Source organism: Euphorbia lathyris, chromosome 3, assembly GCF_963576675.1.
Source record: "Euphorbia lathyris chromosome 3, ddEupLath1.1, whole genome shotgun sequence".
NCBI classification, from domain to species: Eukaryota; Viridiplantae; Streptophyta; class Magnoliopsida; order Malpighiales; family Euphorbiaceae; genus Euphorbia; species Euphorbia lathyris.
In genome coordinates, this window is record NC_088912.1 from 53007854 (window position 1) to 53033873 (window position 26020).

Sequence of the window (26020 nt, forward strand, 5' to 3'; positions counted from 1 at the left end):
TCCGGATGTCAATACATACACGAATCCGAAGAAAACATTGCTCATGAGTTCATTTATTCTTAGGATCGTATGCCGCAAAAGATCCAATAAAGTTCCCAAGTGCATGCACCACCGGTTTAGAGAACAATCCCGGAGTGAGTCTATAGACTTTAACCCTAGAAGTTGACATGAGTCATTGGTGCTTCAGAAGGAACCTCGCCCTCCTTGAGTGTGTACAACATTAGCAGGTGATTGTCAAAATTCCATGGACCATTATCCACAACCCATTTAAGATCATATGGATGAAAAAAGCGGAATAACATAAGCTTCCCTCCAAGTTCCGTAATCGCTAGACCCTTACCCGACCTTTATATATTAGCCATCCGATGTTTGAAAATCTAGAAATTAAAATTCCGACCAGTAACCAATGAACCTACCATACATAGCTTATACTCCGCCGTCGTCGGTCCATCCACTGTATTTGCAAACTCGAAGCCGTCGTCAACAAGTTAGCTGCTGAAGTTGTTCCTCCATATTCTCAACGTTAGAATAAATTCGACTAGTGAATAATATAATTGAGTGAAAGCCCACCAAAGCCGTCAGAATCAGATGAGTAATGGCAGAAGATCAGCGAAGTTTCTAGCCACGCAACGAAGAAGGTAGTCTCTTAATAGGAAAAGGCCTTTCATTAGGAGAAAAAAAATTAGTTTCTCAATAGTTTTTTTATTAAAAATATTGATATTAATTTTTTTTTATAAAAATAGTTATAACTTTCTATATAATTTAATATTATATACTTTTTATTTTGTATTTCTTGATTTTTAAAATATTTAAAATATTTTTACTAAATAACTGGCATTCTTTTCACAATACTTTTTTCATCATAAGTTTTGTAGGTCAAAATAATACCTATCCGGTTCATAATTGGTTAAAAAAATGTTTGTGTTTAATTGGGAGTTTGGATGTTAATGAAGGTGAGAGTTAAAGGAGGTAATGGAAAGGGAAGAGAAGTGATGGAAAGGAAAGTTAAAAATTAACCTTGTTTGGGAGTTTATAAAATGTAAATAAGGTTAAATTTTAAACTTCATTTGTGAGTTGAAATATGGTGGGGAAGTAAAGTTAATTTTACTCTGCAGAGACAATTTTTTTTAAACAGCTTTACATTACTCTCACTAACCTCCAATTTGGAGGTTAGAGGAAGTAAACATTTAACTTCTATTAACCTTTATTTATTCTAAAAAACAAGGGAAAATTACAAAATTTGGTCAAATGGGAGACCCATTTACATATTTAACCAATTTACTCAACCTACTACATATCTAGACTATGTTTGTGTGACTTTCCCAAAATACCCTCAATATGTTTGTAATTTTACGGCACGACCGTCTCCCTCCCGTATGACTTCGCGAAACGATGCTTTCACGACATATGCGAAGCTAATGTTTGGTTTAGTTGATGATTTTAATCCGCATATGTGAAATCTGGACGTGTTTTTAAGAGTATTCGCGAAGTGGTATATAACAAAAAAGGCCAAACAACAAGAGATTCTAACAATAAAATCATAACATTATCAAACTTTACAACAAGATTGCCACAATAAACTCCTAGCAAATCATTTCAAAGTGAACCTGATGAATCTGGACGAAAATTTCTCCTTGTACTGTAAGTCCAGACTTTTTGGGATGATAAATGGAAGTCGAGACTTTTTGGGATGGACGTTTCTTATGGTGCACACCAAGATTGGCACAATCTCTCTTAATGAATCATTTTAAAGTGAATGTGGCCAATCTTGAGGGAAATTTCTTCCTATACAGGAAGGAAAGTCACCTCCCCTGCACCCTAGTACGCCACCTTCCAGAAAAGGGATGTTATGTATTCAACCACCTTGAGAAAAATTTAATCGTGTTAGGCAGAAAAAAGGACGATTTGGCTTCACGAAATGAGGATTAGTGAAGCATGCGAATATAAATGTGAAGGAAAGATGATGATTTTACTTAGCGAACGATGCTTTCGCGAAGTCTGCGAGTTTTGAAACGTGACGATCTACGTCACATATCGATGCTTTCACAAAGTCTGCAAGTGAAAAATCATGAACTTTTCTACTCGCAGACTTCGCGAAATAATCGATTCGCGAAGTAGATCGTCACGTTTCAGGCTCTTTCTCATTGCAAATCTTCACGTTTCAGGCTCTTTCTCATCGTAGATCTTCACGAAATCATCGACTACACGAAGTGATTTTCTGGAAAAACACAGAGAAAACAGTAGATACTTACATTTTTCACGCCTTTCACCCTTAAAATCGACAATAATAATATGATAAACTGAGAAAAACAATGAAAATAACGTAGAATAACCATTTCTTCGATGGTAATAAGAAGAAAGAAACCAATGAATGAGTAGGAACAGGAAGATGAAGAACCATGACTTCGTTTTCTAGGATTAGGAAGATGAAGAATCAAGAGATGAAGAAGAGAAATACATGGTGATGTGGAGAAATGGTGCGGATTTCACGAAATTTAAAGGAAGAGAGAAAGATCAAACGTCTGGAAATCATTTGGGGAGAGTAACCGTTCGCGTAACAAATACGGGGAAGGGGAAAGATGAGAATGTAAGGATATTTTGGAAAAGTCACACAAACATAGTCTAGATATGTAGTAGGTTGAGTAAATGAGTTAAATATATAAATGAATTTCTCATTTGATCTAATTTTATAATTTTCTCAAAAAAAAAAAAATAATTTTCAAATAAAATTAACTTGATATGTCCCGAAGAAATACGGTTTTGAAAATTGAAATTAACCGGAAGCTCTGTTATGCAAGAACGCCGACATCACTTGCGCGTAAAAGAGAGTTTATGGAAAATTACTAAATGACCCAAATCTATCCAATTCTTTACGCCCAAACATCACATCTTCTTCTCTCTTCTCTCGACCGCCTTTACTATCTTTCTACCTAAAATCTGCACTCTCTTTGTGCATCATTTCTCCAATGCTGAACCTTCACTCTTTCTCTCTTCTGTCCATGCCCTAGCGTATATCTTTCGCCGGAACCCTAACCGGCTTCTTTTCGCCGGTGAATTATCCGGCGAGGTTTATTCGTGTTTTGCTTCACGATTTTTCAATTTTTGGATTCGATTTTGCTTCTTCAGTTTTAGGGTTTTTTCTTTTGGGGTGAAATTTCATTTCCTGTTTTTTCTGCAATCATCGACACTAACAACAGCAGCAGAAGGAGCGGCGATTACAGAGACGCCTATGGCTCCGGGGCGTAAAAAAGGAGCGAACAAGGCGAAAGCAAAGAACCAATTGAGTTTGGGCGATCTCGTCCTTGCTAAAGTCAAGGGTTTCCCTGCTTGGCCTGCCAAGGTTTTTTTCTTTTTTGCTTTATCTGTCATTTTCAAATCTCGTTACGTGGTTTTTGATCGTCCGTTCTGTTTTATTCCTTTTGATGATTTCTGTTGTTTATCAAATCATGAATCAGTTTTAAGGCTGCTCTTCATTTTTCGACTGCCAAAATGTTTATTGTCTTTATGTGGAGTAGATAGCACTGTTTCGCCCATTACTTCGATTAATTTTGATTTGAATTGAACTTGTGTTATTTTGCTAATTCTGGGTATGTTTTCTAGATGGATTCTTTTCAGGACAAGCACACATTGTTAGTTTTTGTTACTGATACCAGGACTAGGTTTTCTGGGTGCACATAACATGTTTTGATTTTATTTTTTCTTGTTGTTTTCTAGGAACCTAAGCACGAAATGCAGCAGTTTTGTAATTAGTTGATGGGTGTTATTTTTCTCGAATTTTTTCCACTTCATTTGATATAGTTGAAGCTGGATGTTATATAAGTGCAACTTTCTTTTTTAAAATAATTAAACCTCTGCTTATTTATTGTGATTTTAGTTATTTATGTTATGCTTTATGACCTTTCACACTTAATGATGATTAGTTACTGTTTTTGATTGATTTAATCTTAGTACATTGTACAGCTGAACTGTGTCAGTCACTTATTTTCTCTGTTTCTCACTGCCAAGTTTCATCTCCTTTCTTGTTTCATTAAACATCTGCATTTGCGATTTGCATTTGCTGCTCTGCAATTCTTTACTGAAAATTTGGGTATAATATTATATGCATGGAAGATAAGCCCTGGTGACTTCCTTTTATGAGTTAGCTAGTGAGGTGTCTTTCCATTTTCTCCCTTTTTTCCTCTTTTTAGTTTTCAAGATGATTGTTGTTACTTGGCATGATTGGAAAATAAAGTTATCAGCTTAGAGTAAAGCTTCCCCTACCAGTTGATCATTTGATTACTTTTCACTTTTGAGGTTATATGTCAAATTGGCTGGTATTTAGCTGAATGATATTATTTTTAATTCCAGATAAGTCGTCCTGAAGATTGGGAGAAAGCACCTGATCCTAAGAAGTATTTTGTTCAGTTTTTTGGAACTGAAGAAATGTAAGTTCATACGTATATACATGCATGGCAAACTATTGGAACAGGACTATCTTTGTGACTTTAGTTGGTTTGGTAACTCTCAAGAATGGGTACCATGTGTTGCCCGGTTTGCAGGCCAAGCATCAAAATAAGATGTTTGCTAACCATTTTAGAAGTATCTAAAACATAGTAAGACCACAAGTCCCTGGTTTTTGTAGCTCTGGAAATGCATGCTATAAATTTTCAAAATTTATTTAAACAATATAAACAATTCCATATTGGATGAGACATACTGGAGTAGTTTTTATGTGCTGATTTTCTGCATTTGTTTTGCCTCTGTATTTATTTTAGTTTTAGTAATATTAAAGTCTTTCTTTCTTTGATTTGAAGGACTCATGAGAGTTGTCTGTCGTCTACTTTGAATTGATCTTTAATTTTTTTACTTAAGGAACGAAGTAACTCTATCCGAGTAATTTACTCTGAAGCCAAGACCAAAATTCAATTTTATTAGTTGCAATCACTCTATGAAGACATAATGTTCCCTTTTTTCTAAGTACTCAAATACAAGTAGTAAATTTTGGTGAGCTATCATTTGACTAATTTAAAAGAGATGTAGTTATACAGTAAACTTCATATGGGTCTTTAGTTTCTGTAAAAAGTTTTGACATGTTAGTGTGATATCAAAACCTTCATATCATTTAGGTTTTTCATTATTTAAATATATCATTGAGTTAAGCTAATTATCTTGTTGAGTGACATGTATAGGTATCATCATTGTTTAATTATGCAGTTGAACGAAATCGGTAATTACAGAATTATGCCCACTAAATAGTTCTAAAGCCCAATAATAGTTGTAGAATGGTAAAAACATTGGCCAAATGTCTTGGCGTTGTTTTAGGAACTGTCCCTAGAAGTTGGATTTTATTATGTATAGAAATTAATATCTAGTGCTATTAAGTTTTTATGTTCCAAATTTTGATGGCTCCATATTTTCTATTTTCAATTTTAGTTGTTGCTCTCATCTCCATGTTTCCTAATACTAAAAGCTTGGGTGACAATAAAGTTCAACAAATAAAACATTTCTAGTTAGGATGTGGAGAAAATATAATGATTTATCTGCTTAATACAATGGTTGATTGTCTAATTGAGGGTTGGATGCTCCATTGCTATTTTTTCAGGTTCGATAGTGTCTCTCTTGTATCTTATTATTTGATTCAATTGTTTTTCTTCTACTGTAGAGCCTTTGTTGCACCGGTTGATATTCAGGTATTTACGAGTGAATTAATGAATAAATTGTCAACTCGATGTCAAGGAAAGACCAAGTATTTTGCACAAGCTGTCAAGGAAATCTGTGCAGAATTTCAGGACTTGCAGAAGAAAAAATCAAGTGGTTCACTAGATGATACTGATAGATCAGCAATTGGCGAGGCACCATCAGTTAATGGCGCTGAAGATGATGAAGTAGATGTTGAAGACAATGATGGCATGGGTACCAGTGGAGTCAATGTAGAAACAAGTGATGGAGAAGGTGATCTTAGTTCTAAGATAAAGCACTGTTCACACAGACAAATCAAAACTGAGCATGAAGATATGAAGCCCTGTATATCATGTGATATGAAAAGTATTTCTCCAGCTCTCTCTTCTGAAAGGGAAGTTAAAATTTCCAATTGTGAGCAGTTACAGGTGGCACCATCTACGTATTTGGATAATCTTCCTTCGGAAGTAAAGGATGAAGTCCCTGATGTAGTTAAAGATATTGACTGCAGAAGAGACTCTAAGAATGGTGAAAGAGCATGGACAAATGGTAATAAGTCTAAGTCTATGAGCACCGTATTAAAGAGGAAATCTGGAGGTTCTGTTGATGTGCAGAAAGACAGTGGCTCTGGTATTTGTATTCCCTCTGATAACAGTGAGCAATTGAAAGGAGTAAAAGAAGAAGATGCTTCTGGTGCTACCTTAAGAGATTTGTCCCCAGACGCTATTAAATCAAAAAGTGAATCTGTTAGATCGAATTCAGAAAACAAAAGAGGAAAAAAATCAAACGAGCTACCGAAAGCCAAAAAAAGTCTCAAAGTTAGGCCTGATCTGCAAAAACAAGTGTCTGGACATGCTTGTGAGATCATTGAGAAGAAAAAAAGGGCCCAATCTGAGCTTGGAACAAAAACTGAATCTTCTCATCCTGCAAAAAAATCAAAGTGCGCTGTTGGAGGGGGTGATGATTGCAAAGAATCTGTCTTGAAGAACATGAAAACTAATTCTTCAAGTGAGGAAAAAGGAGTTGGACAGTCTGCATCAGATGAGCAAAGAGAACTCCTTTTGGCTGTACATAGAATAAAAGTAAAAACTGATGCTTCTTTTCAGACCAAGAATGCCAGTCCTGATGATGCTCCCTTGATTGAGAAAGTTAGGCCTGATGTGTCCCTGCAAAAGGTTAAAGCTAAATCTGATGCTCCTATTTCTTCTGGGAAAATAAAATTTGATGCATCTCTTGATATAGTAAAAGCTAAATCTAATATTCCTTCCCAAGCTGGAAAAGTTAAACCTGATGTCTCCGGTGATGAAGCTGTGCTGCCTGTATCGAAACGTCGTAGGAAGGCATTGGAGGCGATGTCTCACTCTAATGATACAAATGGAAAAATTTCTCATCTGAACAATGACTCTACTTCTAATAGTGCTAAAGTTCCGGTTAATCAACCTCCCAAAAGGCGAAGAGCTGTTTGCCTTTATGATGATGAAGAAGAAGATGATGAACAAAAAACTCCAATTCATGGAGGATCCAGTAAAAGTTTCAGAGCACCTCCAGCTGTTACTGATAGCAATATCAAAACTGTCTCGCACACTGGAAGTTCTTTTAGTCAACAGCACGAAAGCTCTATTGATGTTCAACTAAGTGTTGATTCTAGTAGATTTGAGAATAACACTTCAGATGAATTACCTTCAAAATTGGATGATGTTTCTCTTTCTCATAGCCAACAGAAAAGTGCAAAGGGCCCTGATGCTCTTGATATCCTTAGTCCTGGGAAATCAGAAACTGATCAGCTGTCGTCAAAGAATACCAAATTATTGTTGGCTTCTCCTAAGAAGTCTCCTCATTCTCTTCCTGTTGACAAAGTAGTTGTGGAACATCATAAAGCTACAAATCCTCCTGTTAAAGCTTCCAGTGGTGGTAATCAGAAGAGAGTACAGTCTGGAACTAATAAGGGTTCTAGTCTAGTTCCTGATGGTTTGCATACTCCTCAAAGTCATGTGGCAAGTCAAAGGGTTAGACCGGTTTTATCTGGAGAGCGACCAAAAATCACTCCAAAAGCACGGATCAGTAACGGTGCTTTTTTAGCGGAAACATCAACAGAGTATAACCCTTTGCCTGGTGAAATGCTTGTGTTAGTGAGATTGTATCGTATATATGTAATTTATTTTCTGTAACTTTATTTCATATTTTTGGCTAATTGCAGGCTGGAAAGCGTTACAGAAGATAGATATGGTTCATTAAGCGACTCCAAGACTCCAGATTCAGTTACGTCCATGAAGCATCTTATAGCAGCTGCTCAAGCGAAGAGGAAAGCAGCTCACTCACAACATTCTCTTGGAATCCCAAGCTCTTTTTTGTCCATCAATGATACACAGGGAAGGAGTCCCAGCCCATCAATTCAACCTTTTCTATCTGGAAGCAGTACTCTGTTATCCACAGACTTACTGGCTTTTCAGCAACGCACAAATGCTGTCTCTCCGCATGGTCGTCAATCAACATTGCGCAACCAAGTGGATGCTGAAGAAGTTGAGGAGCAAATAGTTAGTTCTGGACACGTGGCTGCTGGCGGGCCATTGAGTGGTGGTACTGAGGCTGCTGTTGCTCGTGATGCTTTTGAAGGGATGATAGAGACTTTATCTAGGACAAAAGAAAGTATTGGGCGTGCAACACGACTTGCAATTGACTGTGCCAAATATGGCATTGCCAATGAGGTAGGTTAACTTGATTTAAACTATTAACATTCTTCCGTTTATCTGATCTTAGATGAGATGGCACAATTTTTTTATCTGAATGTGTGTTCTTGCTGAGGCATAGTCTAACTTGACATAGCATCTCTACTGATGATGAGTATGTTAATTGGTTTGTTGACCTTCGTAGCTATTTTAATAGCTGTGCATATATTGCTTGTTATTATTTTGCTATTTACCATTCTATACACTGGTCTCGAGATAGAGGAACTTCGTTGGTTTTTTTTTTTTTTTTTTCTGTCTATTTGAATTGTCATATTTATGCTCTAGAATCTTTTGCTGGTATGGGTGTTTTAGTATAAGAATCTAGATTAACTGTAAGTAGTAATGCAATGGGGATTTTTGTTTTTAAAAAAATTGATTTTCGGGATATTCTCCAGTCTGCTGAACTTTGTTATAAAGTCCAGTCTATATGACTCTAATATTGAACTAGAAAAAGTAAAAGCTGCCTGCCACCTAGTGGTTCCGATGGCGTTTGGAAGTGTAGATCCTTAGATTTAGAATGTTCTGGTTCTGGGCATTTGAAAGCATAGACCCTTAGATTTAGAATGTGTGAAGGAAGAAAAACAGAGCTTGACTTGTTCTCTGATTGATATATTGAGTTTGAGGTTTTCAACTACTAGCTATCGGTTCTTTGAATATTCAAGTGTCATTTGTGACAAGATCTTGAAACATTTATTTTAAAATTGTGTTGGTAGTCACGTTTGTCCAAATATAAGAGGGTCTTCATTCTATTAAAACATGGTTGAATTAATGAAATTCTTTCTGCTGTAGGAAAAAGTGATATAACAACAATGAGCTTAGTCATACTTAGTTGCTCTTCATTCTCCCACCTTCATGTACATCTGCACAGAGTGAATGTTATGACACTGTAAAAAAAGATCAATTTCAGCAATAACTATCCAATCAATTTCAGCAATAACTTCCCTATTAATTCGGAAAATAACGTTTTGTTATTATTTAGTTAGATTACGTTATTTAGGCAGATTATCTTTAAGGAAATAATATATGTTTATGTAATGGTAGCATTTACTTTTCTATTATTTAGGCACTATTTTAGTAAAAGATATCGTAATAGTTTTCCTATTTAAGAACTCTTTCCTATTGTAATGTCTATTTGTCTCCTATAAGATGCAGCAACTTTTCAATAAGAAATCAATCGTTAATCTTGAGAAAAATTCAGAATTAGGGAGTTAGGGTGATGTCTTACAAATCACCAAATTGAGCTTCAAGGATAGGCGATTCGAAGAACAGGAAAAGCAAGGGAAATAAAGGGTTATCTTGTGAAAAGACCTGTGACTGGATCCTATTCGTCGGCCAATAACAGTGAATTCCTTCCTTTATCAGTTTCTGTGTTGAGTATTTAACCACAAATCACTTTTTATTCTTTAAGGTACATCATTATATTCTGCTGATGGAAGGTTACAATTTTTTTTGGCAAATGCTAATCAATAGACTCCTAAAAATTTGGATGGGGATTTTAACTATTGAGCTGTTTGCATGACTATACAAAGCAAATGACATTTTTAATTGAAAGCAATGCAGCTTCGCTGCTAAATTATGATGTAAGTAAACATTGGTTCGAGTGAACTAGGTGTTTTGATAATGCACTTCAATGTGCAAATCATCCTTGTGCTTTTATTCTTTTGTACTTTTCGGCATCAATATCGGGTATGCTCATTCTCAATTAATAAATTGTGTTGAGTCCTATTTGAATTCTATTTTCTTCAAGTGCAGATGCATTTAGATGAACGTTTTTTACCTCATTATGGGATGATCTTTGCTGGTGTTATGGTGGTAGTGATCGTGATTCTTTCTGTTATCTGCTTGAAGTCGGAGTCTTTATTGTTGTCAGCAGTGTGGCTTGAAAAGGATGCCAACATGCCTAGGGATGTTTGTACTAGCAACCAGCTTTGTTTGTTCAAAGATTTGTGATTAATCTTGAATTATTGTTTAGTTACTGGTTTTGGGGATCTTGGGGCACCTATTATTGGATGGATAGAAGCTTAAGTCTTAAATTTTTGTTACTTTTAGAAGTTAAGATTTACTCCTCTTTAATAGAACCTATGATGTTATTCTCTGTTAAGGTTTTATTGAATCAGGTATGACACAGCTTATGCTAATAGCTGATTACTATCACTATTAAGGTTGTTGAACCCCTCTTCGTGCAATATTGCAGTTTAATCTGAGAACATAGTTGGTGTCATAATCTATTTGTTCTTTCTATATTATCCGAGTTTTAGACCACTATTTGGCATTAAATTGTGAAATTTACCAAAAATATGGACAGTGTGATAATAGAAGTTATGGATGTATCTTGAACACATGAATTAGTGTAACATTGTATTTTTTAAAGGGCATAAGTGTGCTAACTGATTGTAATGGTTGACATTCATATTCTGTTAATGTGCAGGTTGTAGAGCTCTTAATTCGAAAATTGGAAACTGAGCCTAGTTTTCATCGTAAAGTGGACCTCTTCTTTCTAGTTGATTCGATTACCCAGTGCTCGCATAATCAAAAAGGTCTCTATTCCCTGCTTAGATGCGATTTCTTTTCATATTTCACATCTTATATTGATCCCTTGCTTTTTGATGGGAAGATTATGAAAGTAATTGGTTTTTGACTAATTCCTTGCCTCGATGGTTGTTGTAACACGTGTTCAGGGATTGCTGGAGCTTCATATGTTCCAACAGTTCAAGCAGCGTTGCCACGCCTTTTGGGTGCTGCTGCTCCTTCGGGGCCCGGTGCTCGTGAAAACCGTCGCCAGTGTCTTAAGGCAAATGTTCTTTCCTCTGTATCTGTAAGGAAACTTTGATTTTCTCTTTCTCAGGGTACAAATAAATTAATCCTTTGCACCAGGTTTTGCGGTTGTGGCTCGAGAGAAAAATCTTTCCAGAATCTGTTGTAAGGCGTTATATGGATGATATTGGAGTTTCGAATGATGATTCCTCTGCTGGATTTTCCCTTAGGCGTCCATCTCGAGCTGAGCGAGCTGTAGATGATCCTATCAGAGAAATGGAAGGCATGCTTGTTGATGAATATGGCAGGTTCGTGTTTCTTTTCTCCTTTCTATTCTTTTCAATTTTATGGATGACAATAATTTTCACTTGCTTCATTTTCGATGCTTCCTTGCTTGCTCCTTCAACATTGTGCAACCCTTGCTATGCCAGTAGTTATGGGGTAATGAAGTGGTTGCTTACATTTATCTTTTGGAATGTTGCATTTATGGGAGCAAAAAGTCTAAATGAATGGTAATTGTATTTTCATTTATATAGTTGATGGTCAATATTTGGGGGTATCGAAATTGAAATCTATTTGCGTGCATGATGTTGAGAAAACGAGGGCATAATTATTTTAAAACTGCAGAGCAATCTGCTTCATAGTTGATTAATACACTATTTGCAAGTCCGATCTAGATTGTTACCTTAGAAATGTATTTCTGTATGGTTTTGTGGCTCTATATAGCATTCTTTTTTCTGTGTTTTTTTTGTTCTTTTTCTGTAAGGAGTTTGTTTTAGATGCCTGTGACTTGATACCTTTGTTGTTGAAGAGACGTCCCTCCTGGTTCAGGCTCATCAGGCTATAAAATCAGTGTCCCAACTTGTGAAAGGCCGCCACCCTTCTTGAGGTGCATGCCTAGACATGTGAGCCCTAAGGCACAAGGAAGAAAAGGGGGCCTTGCTAATAGTCTTCTTTCTCTTGTTTTTGTTGTTATTTTATAATGTTTAATCCTCGCAACTACCTATACAATTGATTTGAACAAGTAGAAAGAAAGGGATTTTTTACTTTTTGTCATTAAAGTTCGATTTCGAGAGCTAGTGGTCTTCTTTCTCTTGTTTTTGTTGTGATTTTATAATGTTTAATCCACACAACTATCTATATAATGATTTGAACAAGCACGAAGCTAGCTATACAATTGATTTGAACAAGTAGAAAGAAAGGGTTTTATACTAGTTAGATTACTTTTTGACATTAAAGTTCGATTTCAAGAGCTAGTAGAGATGTAGAGGTGACATATCATACTTAGAGCACCAGTAATGGTGTATACAACTTCTTTGTGCCACATAGGTAAAAATACACTGCTAGTTAACAACCCACTATAAGGGTTACTTGCATCATTCCACTTCTTTGAAAAAAAAGTTAAATTTAATGATTTATTATATTTTAAAAAACTGAATTGCAGACGAACTTGTAGCAGATAAAGCAACTTTTAGTGTTGGAGACAGGTGCACAAATTCCAATCTAGCTCCCTAATCTGGCGCGTGTAGTGATTTGGCCAATTGGAAACCATGCGTGTATCTAGTCTCCACTAATTCTCATTGTATTGCTTTTTTGTCCAACAGATGAAAGTACACTCCCAATATTAGTGACAAACTAAATTTGTGAACAACCTTCATAATGGTTGTATACTTCCAATATTCTGAAAACACATACAGAATATAACCACTAGACATGCTCTTAGATTTTTGAAAAATAAAAATGTTATGTTTTCCTGCATGTGTGGAAAAGGAAAAGATGTCTTCTTATTTATGGGTTAATAATTCCACTGGTACTTAAATATGATAGATTGAATTTCAAGAATAGTTGAGAAGAAGGAAATTGTGATATCGAGTTCAATTTCATGGTTGCTAGTACTGTAAGCTTGGTCTTATTCTGTCTACATTTTTTGTGCCTCAGCTCTTGAAAATTTGTGTCTATTCCTTGCCGCTTGATGCTCTTTGCACCCTTATGATCTATTCATTTCCTCGCATTTTTGTTTTGCTATATCTGTGCTGGTTTTGGATTGTGCTATGCATGTATGCTAGTTTTCTGATTCCTTTTCTGTTGGCTGCTGGACCAGTAATGCTACATTTCAGCTACCTGGCCTTTTATCTTCTAATGTATTTGAAGACGAAGACGAGGAAGATGATTTCCCGAATAGTTCATTGAAGGAATTCGGTGATTTTAAATCATTATCAGAACCAAGCAGTGTCCTGGGCCTGTCTGAAGCATGTGGGGTAACTCCTAGTGACAAGCGTAATTGCATTTTAGAGGATGTTGATGGTGAGCTTGAGATGGAAGACGTGTCCGGACATCAAAATGATGAAAAACCTTTGTGCACAAGTTCTTTTGATGTGGATGCACCGCAGCATTGCTTGAACATAGTACCAGAGCCTGTAGTCACAAATTCTGTTGAGCTGCCTCCTCTGCCTGAGGATTCTCCACCGCTGCCTCCTGATTCGCCTCCTCCACCACCACCTTTACCTCCTCCCTCACCACCACAACCACAACTGCCGCCTCCACCGCCAACATCTCCCCCACCACCTCCACCTCCACCAGCTCTTTTGTCACAACCTCCCCCTCTACCTCCACAGTCGTTGGGACCTCAACCTACAGCACAATCGCAGCCTGCCTTAGTTTCTCAATCTATTTTACCATCTGTTCCATCATTACAGTCCTCACCACAATTGGCTTTTGCACCTGTTGCAGCCCATGAATTTTGCAGTACATCTAGTGTATGACTCGTGGCTGTTTTTTTTTTGTCTCCCTTCCTCTTAGGAATTTGAGTATGTTGAATGTGTTTGTTCTAAAGTATTCTTTTCATTTGCAGGGTAACCAACTCGCTCAAATGCCTGTGAATTCTCAAGGAAATCATGTGGATGGTGCTGTGAAAAGCGAATTGTTTCCACAACAGCCACCTCACTTTACAACTACAAGTGTTTGCAGTTCTCGAGAATCTTCAGGATATAATCCTTCGAGACAATTGGAATATGGGCATAATGACCTGTATTTAAATCCCCAAATTTCGCAGCAAAATCCACATTTTCAACCTGGTGGTGCACCTTTTGCCCAACGACCTTTGCATCCCAGCCTGCCACAAAAAGTCTCAGGTCATTTTTCTTTTGCAAACCCTGTAATTCAGCAACATCCTCCACATCCGTATCTCCGTCCATATCCATTACCTTCCCATCCTGATGGACGAAGGCGGTTTATTGGTGATGAACAGTGGAGGATGCCATCTAGTGAAATTAACGCTGATAATCAACATGGCACTTGGAGGGGTGGAAGAACTACTTCACATGCAGGCCCTTCTTTTAGCCAAGAAGGTATGATAGCAATCTGTTGTTAGTGGTAACTCTGACCGGGCAAATTATCTTATTCCATGTACAGGACTTGCATCAAAATATAGTTGAAATGCATTAATAATATACTTACCTGGAGGGATTTAATGTTGGTTAAAGGAATCAATTGCTATGGTTAGTATGAAAGCATATGATGAACTCTGTGACTGTGACATCTCTATATAACCATGTAAAACGTTTGATCTGGTACTGTGAAGCTATTGCCAAGGTTATGTCCATGTACTGAAAATTTAGCATTTAGTTCTATTTATTTGTGTTTTGATTGTTGATATAATGATTATATTAAATTTGACATTTCACACACGTGATTTGGCTTTATGAAGTGTTGATGTTGATGTTATGATATATTTGACATTCAATTACTAGTAGGGATATCATGGTAGGTTTCTAGAAGTTCATTATACATTACATCCGGTTTTATGGTGAAATTGTTCCAAGTATTGATTACTAAGTTTTGACATTTCTCAACTCTTAGGAAAAAACTAAAGCTCCAGAAAGGCATTTTCAATGCTGGACTGTTGTGCAGAAAAGTTGATGGTTGCTTGCACTTATTTTTATTTGACGATGTTCATCTTGAACTGTGATTAGTGGAAGTTCATTGAGTATAAATCTTTGTTCTATCTATTATGATTGGGTAATACAAAAGTTGTTTTGTTGTCTATGTATTGTTTTCTGTGCGAGGATATTTTGTGGACCAATTTATTACCTTTGTTTTCTTCTCCAGTATTAGTTTTCTTGCATTGTCATCTTTCTATTCTCCTGTGCTATGCAATTGAAAAATGCTATCAACATTTACCTGGCAGGTTATTTCCGGCCACCCTTTGAAGGGCAACCTTCTAATAATATGGGTTTTCAGCCACCTGCTGCTGGCAGTTTACCTGCTGGAGCTCCGATTCCAGGTGTCCTTGCTATCTCATTGAATTCTGTCTCATTTGATTGAGCTGTGATTGATGTACTATTAGGTTCCTTATGACCAAATAATTGATTTTATTTTTTTTATTCCTTCAGGTCACAGTGTTTCACAAATCTTGCCATGTCGACCAGACATGTCTGCCCTTAATTGCTGGAGGCCTGCATAAGAATGAGTCTATATCTCCCTCAAGTAATTTTATTGCTTACTAAATCTTTCCTGCTAAACAATTTGAGTACTACCTGAGTGCACTTGGATGTTGCTTAAAAGAAAATTTCAATGACATTTTTTGATTTTTCGCTGAAATTTTCTTACCTTGTGTTCATTAGCACACGAGCAACAATGTATATACATGATTACAGAAATTAGTATTACCATGTGCATATAAAAAAGGGTGTTCCATTGAAATAAATGATTGCGAGGGCTTACGGTCTTGTAATTGCTTTTATTGGTATAAGTTTATGGTAAATATGGTTGTAATTCTGTATTTCTTGAGTGCCTGCACTACTATTTCTAGAGATTCATTCTTTGGAATGAGTGAAAAAACCCATTATATGAAATAAAATGCTGCTGGATAGATTTTATTTTTCATTTATTAAAAAACACATGTTCTACATTCATTTTTTTTTGTGCAGTTGTGTTATAATATAATAATAATGTAGTGCTCTTTTGTTCTACTTTTAATAGAGTTACAACATGAATGATATTAAAAAATAATTGTCATGACATGTAGGGGATATAAAACAAATGGAGTCTATTTTATGAAAGAACAAACTTAACATCAGTCTACTTTTGTTTGTCAAGGTGTTGAACCAACAACCTAAACTGTATACCTTTCAATCAAAGATCCGATGTAACTGGTTTTAAAATGTCCTAGGTTGATTTTTTTTTTTATGTAAATTCTTTTTGGGATTCCCCAATACAAAAACTGCAAGTCTGGATGTTTTGCAAATAGGATTTCCTACAAATGGTTTTTGTAGATGTGAATATGTCTTGATATCATTTGTGTTTTTGTATTGCTTGTCTGATGGGTAGCCTACTGTATCTGTTGATTTTCTCAGTGATATGGCGGAAAAGCAAATCACCTTATCAATATAGTTTTACAAGGGAACTTCTCTTGGGCGAGGCACAATTGGCACTTGAAGACCTTCTGGATGCTCTTGACAGGACAGTGTATATTGTAATATTTCCTGACAAATGTATCCTGGGAACATTTTCTTCCAAGTGTAGGCCCATGTTTCTTACTTGGTTAGTACATCTGCTTCCAACTCTTGTAATTACACTCAAATTTTACAAATATAAGTGAAAAAATGTCTCAGTTGACAGATTTGAGCAATGGTGAAATGTGTATTTTACCTTGTGTTTTTCTCTAATTCAATATTCCTTAGTAATTTGCTGATGTTATGTGTACAATGATATTCTTCATTGTTTAAGGCTCAGCTTCGTACTAAAACTTGCTTTTGAATTTGATAGAAATGGGCCTATTCTGCTTTTCTCTTCTTGTCCTACAACATTTAACTTTAGCATCATGGCTGTCATCAGTGCTAACTGCTGGGTAGCGGCATGCCGAGACAGCCAGCTGGCCCTGGCAGGTCAACTGCTGCAATGCAGTGGTTTTGTATTCTAGTCCTTCTCCACGGTAATAGAGATGGTTGTTTAGTAATCCTTAGCTGAAGAAATGTGATGATTTTATGCTTGTTATAGTTTGAAGGAGACTTCGCTCGAATTGATGTAAAGTACTGTGTAATTATTATTGACGCTTGCATGCTGTATTATGCTTTTGCACTGTGGTGTCCAATTAATATCTGTTAGTCGAATTTGTTGGTATTAATTCCCTTTTCTTCAAATAAAATTTCACTTTTAGGTTAAACTCTTGAACTTTCCAACTTCCATAAAGAAGATGGTGGTACAGACTTGTCACAGATTTTATTTTTTTAAAATAAGATTGAGGAGTTGAAGTATTTTTCTTGTGAAAGTTGATGGCACATCTATTCATTTGGAAAATGAATGTAAAGTTATTAGAAGTATTTTCACTTCTGAAATCTTTGTTTTTGATGTTGCTGAAATCGGTCCTATAAACTCAATGAGGTTTTGAGGCATTAAATGAAGGGTTTGTGAAGAAAGGTTTTAAACAGGTGATTTGACATATTGTTCCATAGTAAGACTATATCTTTCAACATAAAGATCGTCTTCATGTTCCTCTCTCTCTCTCTCTCTCTCTCTATTGTTACATTTGGAGAATTTGCCCTTCTCCTCAGCTTTTCTGTTTTATTGAAGTGATGATGGCTTTTGAGATCCTTAAAAGTTCTTAGCTTCTTATCATGCTAAAAGTTCTCCGAAATTTTGCTCATGTCTCGTTTCTCAGATGAATTCTAATTTTGCTATTTAGATGATACTTCTTACAATTTCAGTCCTAATACTTCTAGAATATATTCTTTTTCTTTTTTCCCCTTCTCTCTTTCAAACATCTTGATTTGTGAAAAACCTTTTAGTGAATGGTCGTGCCATGAAAGACAAAATTGCATCAGTAAATAAAACTAAAATATAGATAAACAATGGTAAATTTTGAATTTTTCGATTAATGAGATCTCAAATGTAGTAGCAAAATGCGAACTATACATCAATATAATAGCGACCAATATTTTCTTTCATGATTTTTTTCTTGGATAATAATTCTTTTCAACCTCTTTAGTTATATTAAAATCTTTGATTTGAGGAAATAATTAATGACATTGCAATATAATTGGCTGTAATATTGCATATTGTCTGATGAATTTAATTCTTCAAAATAAAATCATAAAAAACTTGACGTTCACTGACAAAAGGTGTTCACTTTTATGTGTTTGAAAACTTGGCTTTACTTAAATATTAGAATTGATGTTTTCAATTTTTTTTTTAAGAAACTTCGTAGACTATTGTAAGTATTTAGGACTAACTCATAAAAGTTTTTAGCACTTCAAAAGTTGGTATCAGGTTTCCCTTAGTTAACCATGGAATCTGTAGCCATTTATTCGAAATGACATTTTATGTCAAGGTTTCATTTATTTGATTGTCTTTTTCTTGTTTTGTAGATAGCTTGATCAATTATAGAACTTACTAAGTTTATGCTGAGCAATAGTATAGTCCAGCTTCTTGTTCTTAAATTGTTTTGTTTTGGCCTTAGGAAATTTAGCTCCATATTCCTTTGAAGAGTCTGCTACTGCTCTTTGAGTAAACCACCCCCTTTACGCCTCTTGATTTAGTTATTAAAATAAGTAAATAAACTAACTTATTACATACTCTTAAGAATGGCTCCTGAACAGGAGCCAAGTTATTATTATTAATTTCTTTTTTTTTAATGCTCGTTTATCTAATTTTTGTTCATGGTTTTGAATTTCTCTGGTTTTATTTTTCTTTTTTTTATCAAGCAGCCACTTGAGGGCGAGCCTTGGCGCAACGGCCACGTTGTTGTCGTGTGACTGAGAGGTCATGGGTTCGAGTCTTAGGAGCGGCTTCTTGCCAAAAAAATTGGCAGGGGAAAGCTTGCCCTCAATACACCCTTGTGGTGGGAGCCCTCCCCGGACCCTCGCTCAGCGGGGACGTGTAGTGCACCGGGCCGCCCTTTTTATCAAGCAGCCACTTCTCGAAGTTTGAATACAGTTTCCCTCGGCATTATGCTGAAATTTTCAGTGGTTAATTTATTTTGAGAAACTTCTGTGTAACCTAACTTCAATTACATTGTGCTATGTTGCTTGCTACAGGTTTTAATATCTATCATGGATTTTACAGGCTTGCTTAAAAAGTCATGCAAAATTTTAACCAGTCATATTTTGCGTAGACTGAGCTACTTTGTGCTGTTTAACCTGTACTGCATATTAGATTACCTGTTTAACTGGTTTTATGGAAACTAGAGAGCTCTTTTTTTTTTCATTGGCAATTAAGAGTGTGTCTGTTGCTGCCTCTTCACATTGATGATTGCTGCTTGTGAAGGATACATTTAAAGTGGTGATAATAGCTCCACAGGATGGAGATTTTATCATATTTTGGTGGAACCCCTAATATCATGTAAAACTGATTTGGTATAGATGCTGTTTATATAATCTAGTTTTCACAGATGCATGAATTCAAATTTCTGTTGTAAATTTTGAGTTAGGAGAATGATTGGCAGCAAAGTTTTTTTTTTTTTTTTTTTTTTGTGCCCCCGAAACTGGGGCTGTGAATGAGCTTTGAAGTTAGCTTAGTTCCTGGCCTGCTTTTTGTGAATGAAGACCTTAATCTCAATTTGTGCCTACCTTGTCAAGTTTATGAGCTAAGGAAATTGTATGTTATCATGCTCACATTTGGCTTATGACATTCATGAAGTTATTGAATATTATAATATTAGTTTCAAAGTTTAATGTCTTTATATGTATTGATTGTGTTCAATAGTTTTTGCATGCATTTGTCTGCCTTATATGTGTTAAAAATAAAATGATATAATTGTTTATGATTGTTATGTATGACCTAATTGAAGTGACATTTGGTTGAACCTAGAGAGTAAGTTTCATCTCACTTCCTTAGCTACATCGATCAGGCTCAAGTGAGTTTTTACCAAGTCAAACTCTAGGTATCCTGTGAATTGTGATCAGTTGGCTTTTTTTTTACAGAAGCCACCGACTTGTTATTAAACAATTTGGACAGAATTTGTAAAGTATCTATGTTAAAGTGCTTTGCCATGTAATAAATACAAACTCTCTACATGGAATCGTTCACTTTGCTTGCCTGTTTTAGACCATTGAAATATGGCTTTGTGGTATTTGTTAACAATGTTTGAGCATTATATTTATTGATAGCTTCCTTGATACAACCAAACTGCACCAATTCAATTTTTTTTCTTTTCTTAGAAATTAAATGTGCATAATAGAGTATTTTGTTCTTACTCAGGCATCTTTACTCATTTATCTTAAATGATTAGTTATTTTGTTGCTATACTGTCTATATTTGAATTTTTTTTCTTGATATTCATCGAGTCCACTTAAATGTCTAAATAAGATTACATAGACATAAAAAGATGCAAAAAAGAATTTTGGCTCCTTTTTTTAATATTCTATGGGGAAAATTACAATTATGGGAATAGAAATATTTTTTTTTTGGCTATTTGTAAAATTGATCTTTTTTGGGTTATGAAATTTGTATGGCTTTCTGTATTTTGATTGTTCAAGCTGTTTTTCTGCAGTTCCTTTTGTCCAAGTCCTCTGTTTTGTTGGATTATGCAAAAGCATCAAAGCTCTTTAAATACGTATAATATTTATGGTACTACAGAGTCCATAAGTATGATATTTCCTACGTGTGTACTGTTGTTACTTGGAATGAGATATTTTTGCCAAATCAAATTGGTGACAGGGGAAGATGTACGCACAGCCATGTCTTCTGTGCTTTTGAACATTCCCTCTCCTTTATCCTTCAGAGTAGATGGCTATTCACTGGTATCACCTTAACACAGAGAAAAAACTAAGGTTCATCCCAGTGCTTCATAACTGTCCTAATAGATCCTGATTTGAAATTAGAAATGTATTGTTTTTATCCAGCAACCATAATGCTTTTTCGTTATCGAGTTAGTGTGAAAATAGTGAGTTAACCTGGATAGTTATACATTACATTAACAGTATGCTTTTATCTCTTGGGTATTTACAATCATGAAACCTCTATGGTCAATTAGTAAAAGCTCCTTATGTATCCTTAGTCCTTGCTATTTCAGAATCAGTAATTTCAGTCCCTGTCATTTATTAATGACTTGAATTTAGTCCTTGCTCCTTAGCTGATTGATTGACTTTTTTCTACAGAGAGCATATTTTATTTTCATAAGGCCATACATCTTTTTTTATAAGGTAATCCAAGTTCAGATATGTATTCCCCCAATATTAAAAGAACATTGTCTAGTGCAACATGCAGTGTTTAGTTCTGATCCTCGGGCATGCGGAGAGAACAGCCAATATCCAATTAATCTGCACTTTGTGTACATACATCTTGTCACTATGAATCATTTTTGTGAAGTAGAAACTACCTTGGGCTTGTTTGCCTGAAATATTGGATTTCTGTTCATGGCTGTTTCTCTAGTAGTATCTTGGTTTAATTGCATACCAGATGTAGAATTTGTGAAGCAAGAGAAATGACTTGGTTTAACCCAGTCTCTTTTGTGTGCGCGTGTTAGGCTTCCTGTAACTCCGACAAAAATTGTTTCTAAAAGAATAAGTTAGTTTGTGTTCGAAGAGAAAGAAGTATCTTTGACGACTTGGATGTAAAAATGCTCCCTAGATATTAGCAGCACATGTTTTCAGAGGTAAACATGTTATCTGATTGTGTTGTCGACTGTCGTTATGAGTTAGTACGTATAAAATTAGCAAACATTGACAGTTGGAGTTGAAGTAATGCATTAGTTTCATTTTTTTTTTGACTTGTTGTATGGACAAGTTACGGGTTCAAGCTGACAGGAAATTCAGGAACAGGTTGAAACCTATGGTTGTTTCATCCCCGCCTACTTGGGCTGGAGTTCAACCTGACGGAGGGTTTTAATTTATTTGATGCTGGATGGTTTCTGTTATTGTTGCTGGACTGAGTAATTATACTAATTGGGTGATAACTTCAAGATTTGTTGTACAGGTCTGGGCAAGACATTAGCCAAAATTTTGACGAAACTGAAGAATAAGATTCCATCTGGTTGACTAAATTCTGCAAATTGCCGAGGTAAACACTAGCCATGGATTTTCAAGCCCAATGATGCTCATAATTTTGTATTTATTAGATTGGCATATCTTTTTCTACGAAAACCAAGTAACCATAGTCTTACAAAATACTTTTCTTTTTCTCCTTTTCTAAAGTGACTAACCAGTTAACAAATTGTTGAGTCCTTGTGTGAATATCTCTATTACTGCTCTTACATTCTCAGTTATTTAGCATATATGGCACCATTGAGAAGAACATTATTATCGTTTGTTACTGTCAAGCTCTATGTGTACATCTTCACGAAGTTCTATTTCAGAGTGTAGAGTTAGTTTTCTTGTAAACTTGTTTAATACAAATCTTTGAGGATGGATTTGTACATTTATTGTCTATGATGAATTGATTTTTTTTCCAGGTTAGTTGATTGTTCAGACATCTGTAAATCCTAAAATTTATTTATTGGTCAATTTAAGTCCTGTTGATGTCGCATTTAGTGTTACCTTTTTTCTTCTAATATAGTTGTGGGCTGTTAACTTATTGACACCAAATTTGGTTTGCTGGATTTGAAATGAAGGAATAACATCATGAAAATATATGTTGATGCAATCAATGAATCATTCTGAAATAAAAAAAGAACAGCAAAACGTATGGACATTAAGCAGCTTATGAATGTAGAACAAGTACAAAAACCGACTACATTGGAAAGCCTCTCTATTCAACTATGTTTTACTTATAGCTTGGCAATCTCGCATTCTATTTTCTCATGTTGATTATTGCATTTGTGCGCAAAAAAAAGTGTTTAGATCAACTTCTAAACTTAATATAATGTAGGGTAGGCAATCAATTAAGTGCAGCTTTGTTGACACCAAATTTAGTCTGCTGATGCAATCAATGAATCATTCTGAAATAAATAAAACGGACAGCAAAATGATCATGTTCAATCTGCAAATTTCTTTTACCATTTCACAATGAAGGGATGGACAGCTTATGAATGTAGAACAAGTACAAAAAGAGAGTGCATTGGAAAACCTCTCTATTCAACTATGTTTTACCTATAGTTTGGCAATCTCGCATTCTATTTTCTATTTACCGGTGACAACTAGCCGTTGAATTTATGCGCCAAAACATGGTGATTATTGCATTTGTGCGCAAAAACATGTGGAAAGATCTACTTATAAACTTAATAAAATGTAGGAGGTTAGGCAATCAATCAAGTGCAGCTTTGTTTCTTCTACTAGTCATTGGTTTTGGTAATCCATCAAAGATTGGTCTGGCAATAGCTGCCTGAGAAAGGGCCTGTAAATCTGGCTTCAAATTCCACCACGAGGAAGTGTCCTGATCATGTAAGTTGGATGTGCTTGATGACTTCCTTACGCTAGAATACCCACCAGCCTCGAGAGAATCGCAGATACCAATTGTAGCAAGACCTGTGTCTCCTCGATTTGATGCTTTGGATCTCAGAGCTAAGTTCTTTACTGTGATTGCACAACTTGAAGCTCCTGACATATCGTCCAATATTGGGATGTTGGCATAGCTTTTAGAGAAGTCAGCTTCCGATTTTTGACGCCTTCGTAGCAGTTTCTCCGAGTCTTCTCCTCTTGATTCTGCTAATACATTCTTCTCCTCCATGAAACAGTCAACTAGACTTCTAGATTTCCGATGGCAGCCTGAAGATGTAATAGAAGAAGCAGTAGAAAGTGGACTCGAAATTGAGTCGAGTCCATAGTAACCTAGCAAAGAACTCATGGCTGGAGACATTCTTGACTTTGGAGTATGAAACTTGAAGGATTGGAATGAATCATAAGTATCGGAATCCTCATTTCTGCAAAAAAAATGTTCAGCAACACGGCTTACAGTTACTTTGGGGACCAAAGATTTAATCGTCAGGCTTTGAAAGGAAGAATTAATGTTTTGAGGCACCGATTAACACCGATTAAAGGAGAAATCAATGAGTTTTTTTTTCTTTTCTTTTTGGGTCTCAATGGTATCTACCGCAGGCAACAGTGACTATTCAAAGCAATGAGTCTTTAAATACATTTTGTCACAATTGCTGTTAAATTATTTGGTTCTTTTAACTCATTTCATTCACAAAATGCTCAATCTAATTGAATCTGAAAAGGGTAAAACTCTACAAGTATATATTTATTTGTACAGTTTTTCCGTAGAGAGTCATAAGCTATGCTCTTTCCAAACTAGAAACATAAATTGAATGTGCAGTTGCATTTCATTGCTTACCAAAAAAAAAAAGTATAGACATGATGATCAATTGAATGTATAATCTTATAGCTGAGGAATTTGTAAGGAGAGAAGGATTGTTGGGAGTACCTGGGAGTATCAGAACCATTTGATAAACCTGGTGAGGGAGGATGTCTTCCAGGTAGTGGAATCTGTATAGACTTGTGAGCAAACATCTGAACATCACTTACCAGGCCATTAATTTTCTTGATGTCAGCCACCTAAGAAAACAATATTATCCTCACGAGACATATTCAGGAAAATGAAGAAGAAAGAAAAATAGAATGAAAATTGACCTCAACGCCATACTTAATGGCGACGCCGGCAAGAGTATCCAATTTGGAAACGGGATGATCAATGGAAGCAACAGATGAATCTTCTGCGGTTGTGATTTCGAAACGGGATTTAGGAGGATAAATTCCATTACAGCATGAAGAAGGGTCTACACAAAATTTACTGTAATTCACATTACAATTCAACCTTTGGCTTTCCATCTGCATTTCGCTTGCAATAAACCTGAGATTCTTTTTTATGAGATCTCATCTAAAGGGGAGAGAGAGAGAGAGAGAGAGAGAGATGAACAATTCTCTTCAGGAAGTTTTGGCTGTTTCAGCTCTTTCCTGTTTTTCCGGAAGATTTCTTCTTTTGTGTTGAATAATTAAATTAAATTATTTCTTTTTAAATTTTGTAACCTCAGGAAAAATTGTTGCCTTTGCATACCTACCATTTACCAACACCCAAATTTAAATAAATATTTTTAGACACTACTTACATGTCTTGTATTGTATATATATTTTGAATTGTATTTATCACAAACATATCTTTCTAACGTTTCTCTGTCTTTTGCTAATCAGACTGCCTTTTGCCTCGCTAGATCATGGAAGTTACTTATAGTTTTTTTTTTTTTAAAAAAAAAAAATAATAATAATGCCGCGGCTCTCCCTCCTTGAAGATGAGAGCTGCGACAATACCACCCAACCTGATTGATGCTGTTCAGTGGCGAATACAAGATTAGTCGGTTGGGGGGCCGATTTTACATGTGCGTTCGGATTTTTTTTTTTTTTGCTAATTCGAACTTGCTTAATTTTTTTTTTTGTATATATACGTGTTATAATTTGAATGGTCAAGAACCAATTTTAAGGAGATCTAAGAGGCAAAAAAAAAAAAAAAATTGGAAATTTGGATTTATGGAGGCCTAACATGCCAAAAAAAATTAAAAGTTTGGATTTAGAAAGGCCTAACAAGGTAGAAAAAATATTAGAAATTTGGATTTATAGAGGCCTAACAAGCCAAAAAAAAATTAGAAATTTAGATTTAGAAATGCCTAACATGCCTAAAAAAATTAGAAATTTGGATTTATGTAGTACCTAATAGGTCTAAAATATTAAAATTTTGAATTTTGGACAAGCCAAACAGTAATGGGATATATTTAATTTTTTTTATTAGTTCAATACTAGTTTCTAAAAAAAATTATAACATTTTTACATTTTTTATTTTTAGTTTTAAAATTTTAAAATTTAATTTAGAAATTAAGTTTTTTGAGTCTCAAAAATAAGAAATTAATTTTTTTTAATGGAAAAGACATAATAAAAATAAGTTCAAAAGTGTTATGAAAATAAATAAATAAATTAAGGGTAAATTTCAAATAAAACCCCTGTAGTTTCACTAATTTTCAG

The 26020-nt window shown here is 35.3% G+C and overlaps 2 protein-coding genes across 7 annotated transcripts; one reads left to right on the forward strand and one right to left on the reverse strand.

Moving 5' to 3' along the window:
- The first annotated feature begins 2859 nt into the window (after window positions 1-2859).
- Window positions 2860-22591, forward strand: LOC136221815 (ENHANCER OF AG-4 protein 2). 6 transcript variants are annotated; one of them, XM_066009249.1, is made up of 14 exons: window positions 2860-3340; window positions 4348-4424; window positions 5642-7753; window positions 7856-8363; window positions 10813-10921; window positions 11063-11175; window positions 11259-11446; window positions 13240-13894; window positions 13990-14485; window positions 15325-15420; window positions 15530-15623; window positions 16493-16679; window positions 20793-20905; window positions 22050-22591. In XM_066009249.1, exons 1-11 carry the CDS (start codon window positions 3230-3232, stop codon window positions 15598-15600), a joined length of 4536 nt encoding a protein of 1511 aa, XP_065865321.1. In that variant the 5' UTR covers window positions 2860-3229; the 3' UTR covers window positions 15601-15623; window positions 16493-16679; window positions 20793-20905; window positions 22050-22591. The 6 variants fall into 6 exon arrangements, with proteins under 6 accessions (XP_065865321.1, XP_065865322.1, XP_065865319.1 ...); XM_066009250.1 differs by lacking the exon at window positions 20793-20905 and having other exon boundaries at window positions 22037-22591; XM_066009247.1 differs by lacking the exon at window positions 20793-20905.
- Window positions 22592-23089: 498 nt separating this feature from the next.
- LOC136223898 (uncharacterized) lies at window positions 23090-25069 on the reverse strand. Its single transcript, XM_066012068.1, has 3 exons — window positions 24641-25069; window positions 24435-24565; window positions 23090-23931 (listed from the first exon to the last, which is right to left on the reverse strand). The coding sequence occupies exons 1-3, from the start codon at window positions 24842-24844 to the stop codon at window positions 23316-23318; spliced, it is 951 nt and encodes a 316-aa protein (XP_065868140.1). The 5' UTR covers window positions 24845-25069; the 3' UTR covers window positions 23090-23315.
- Window positions 25070-26020: the final 951 nt, after the last annotated feature.

Coding starts and splice junctions, on each gene's coding strand:
- LOC136221815 (XM_066009249.1), top strand. CDS start 3,230: ATGGCTCCGGGGCGTAAAAAAGGAGCGAACAAGGCGAAAGCAAAGAAC. Junction 4,425..5,641: donor TTTTTTGGAACTGAAGAAAT/GTAAGTTCATAC, acceptor CTTCTACTGTAG/AGCCTTTGTTGCACCGGTTG. Junction 15,421..15,529: donor TGCTGGAGCTCCGATTCCAG/GTGTCCTTGCTA, acceptor TTATTCCTTCAG/GTCACAGTGTTTCACAAATC.
- LOC136223898 (XM_066012068.1), bottom strand. CDS start 24,844: ATGCAGATGGAAAGCCAAAGGTTGAATTGTAATGTGAATTACAGTAAA. Junction 24,566..24,640: donor CCATTAAGTATGGCGTTGAG/GTCAATTTTCAT, acceptor TTGTTTTCTTAG/GTGGCTGACATCAAGAAAAT. Junction 23,932..24,434: donor AATGGTTCTGATACTCCCAG/GTACTCCCAACA, acceptor TTTTTTTTGCAG/AAATGAGGATTCCGATACTT.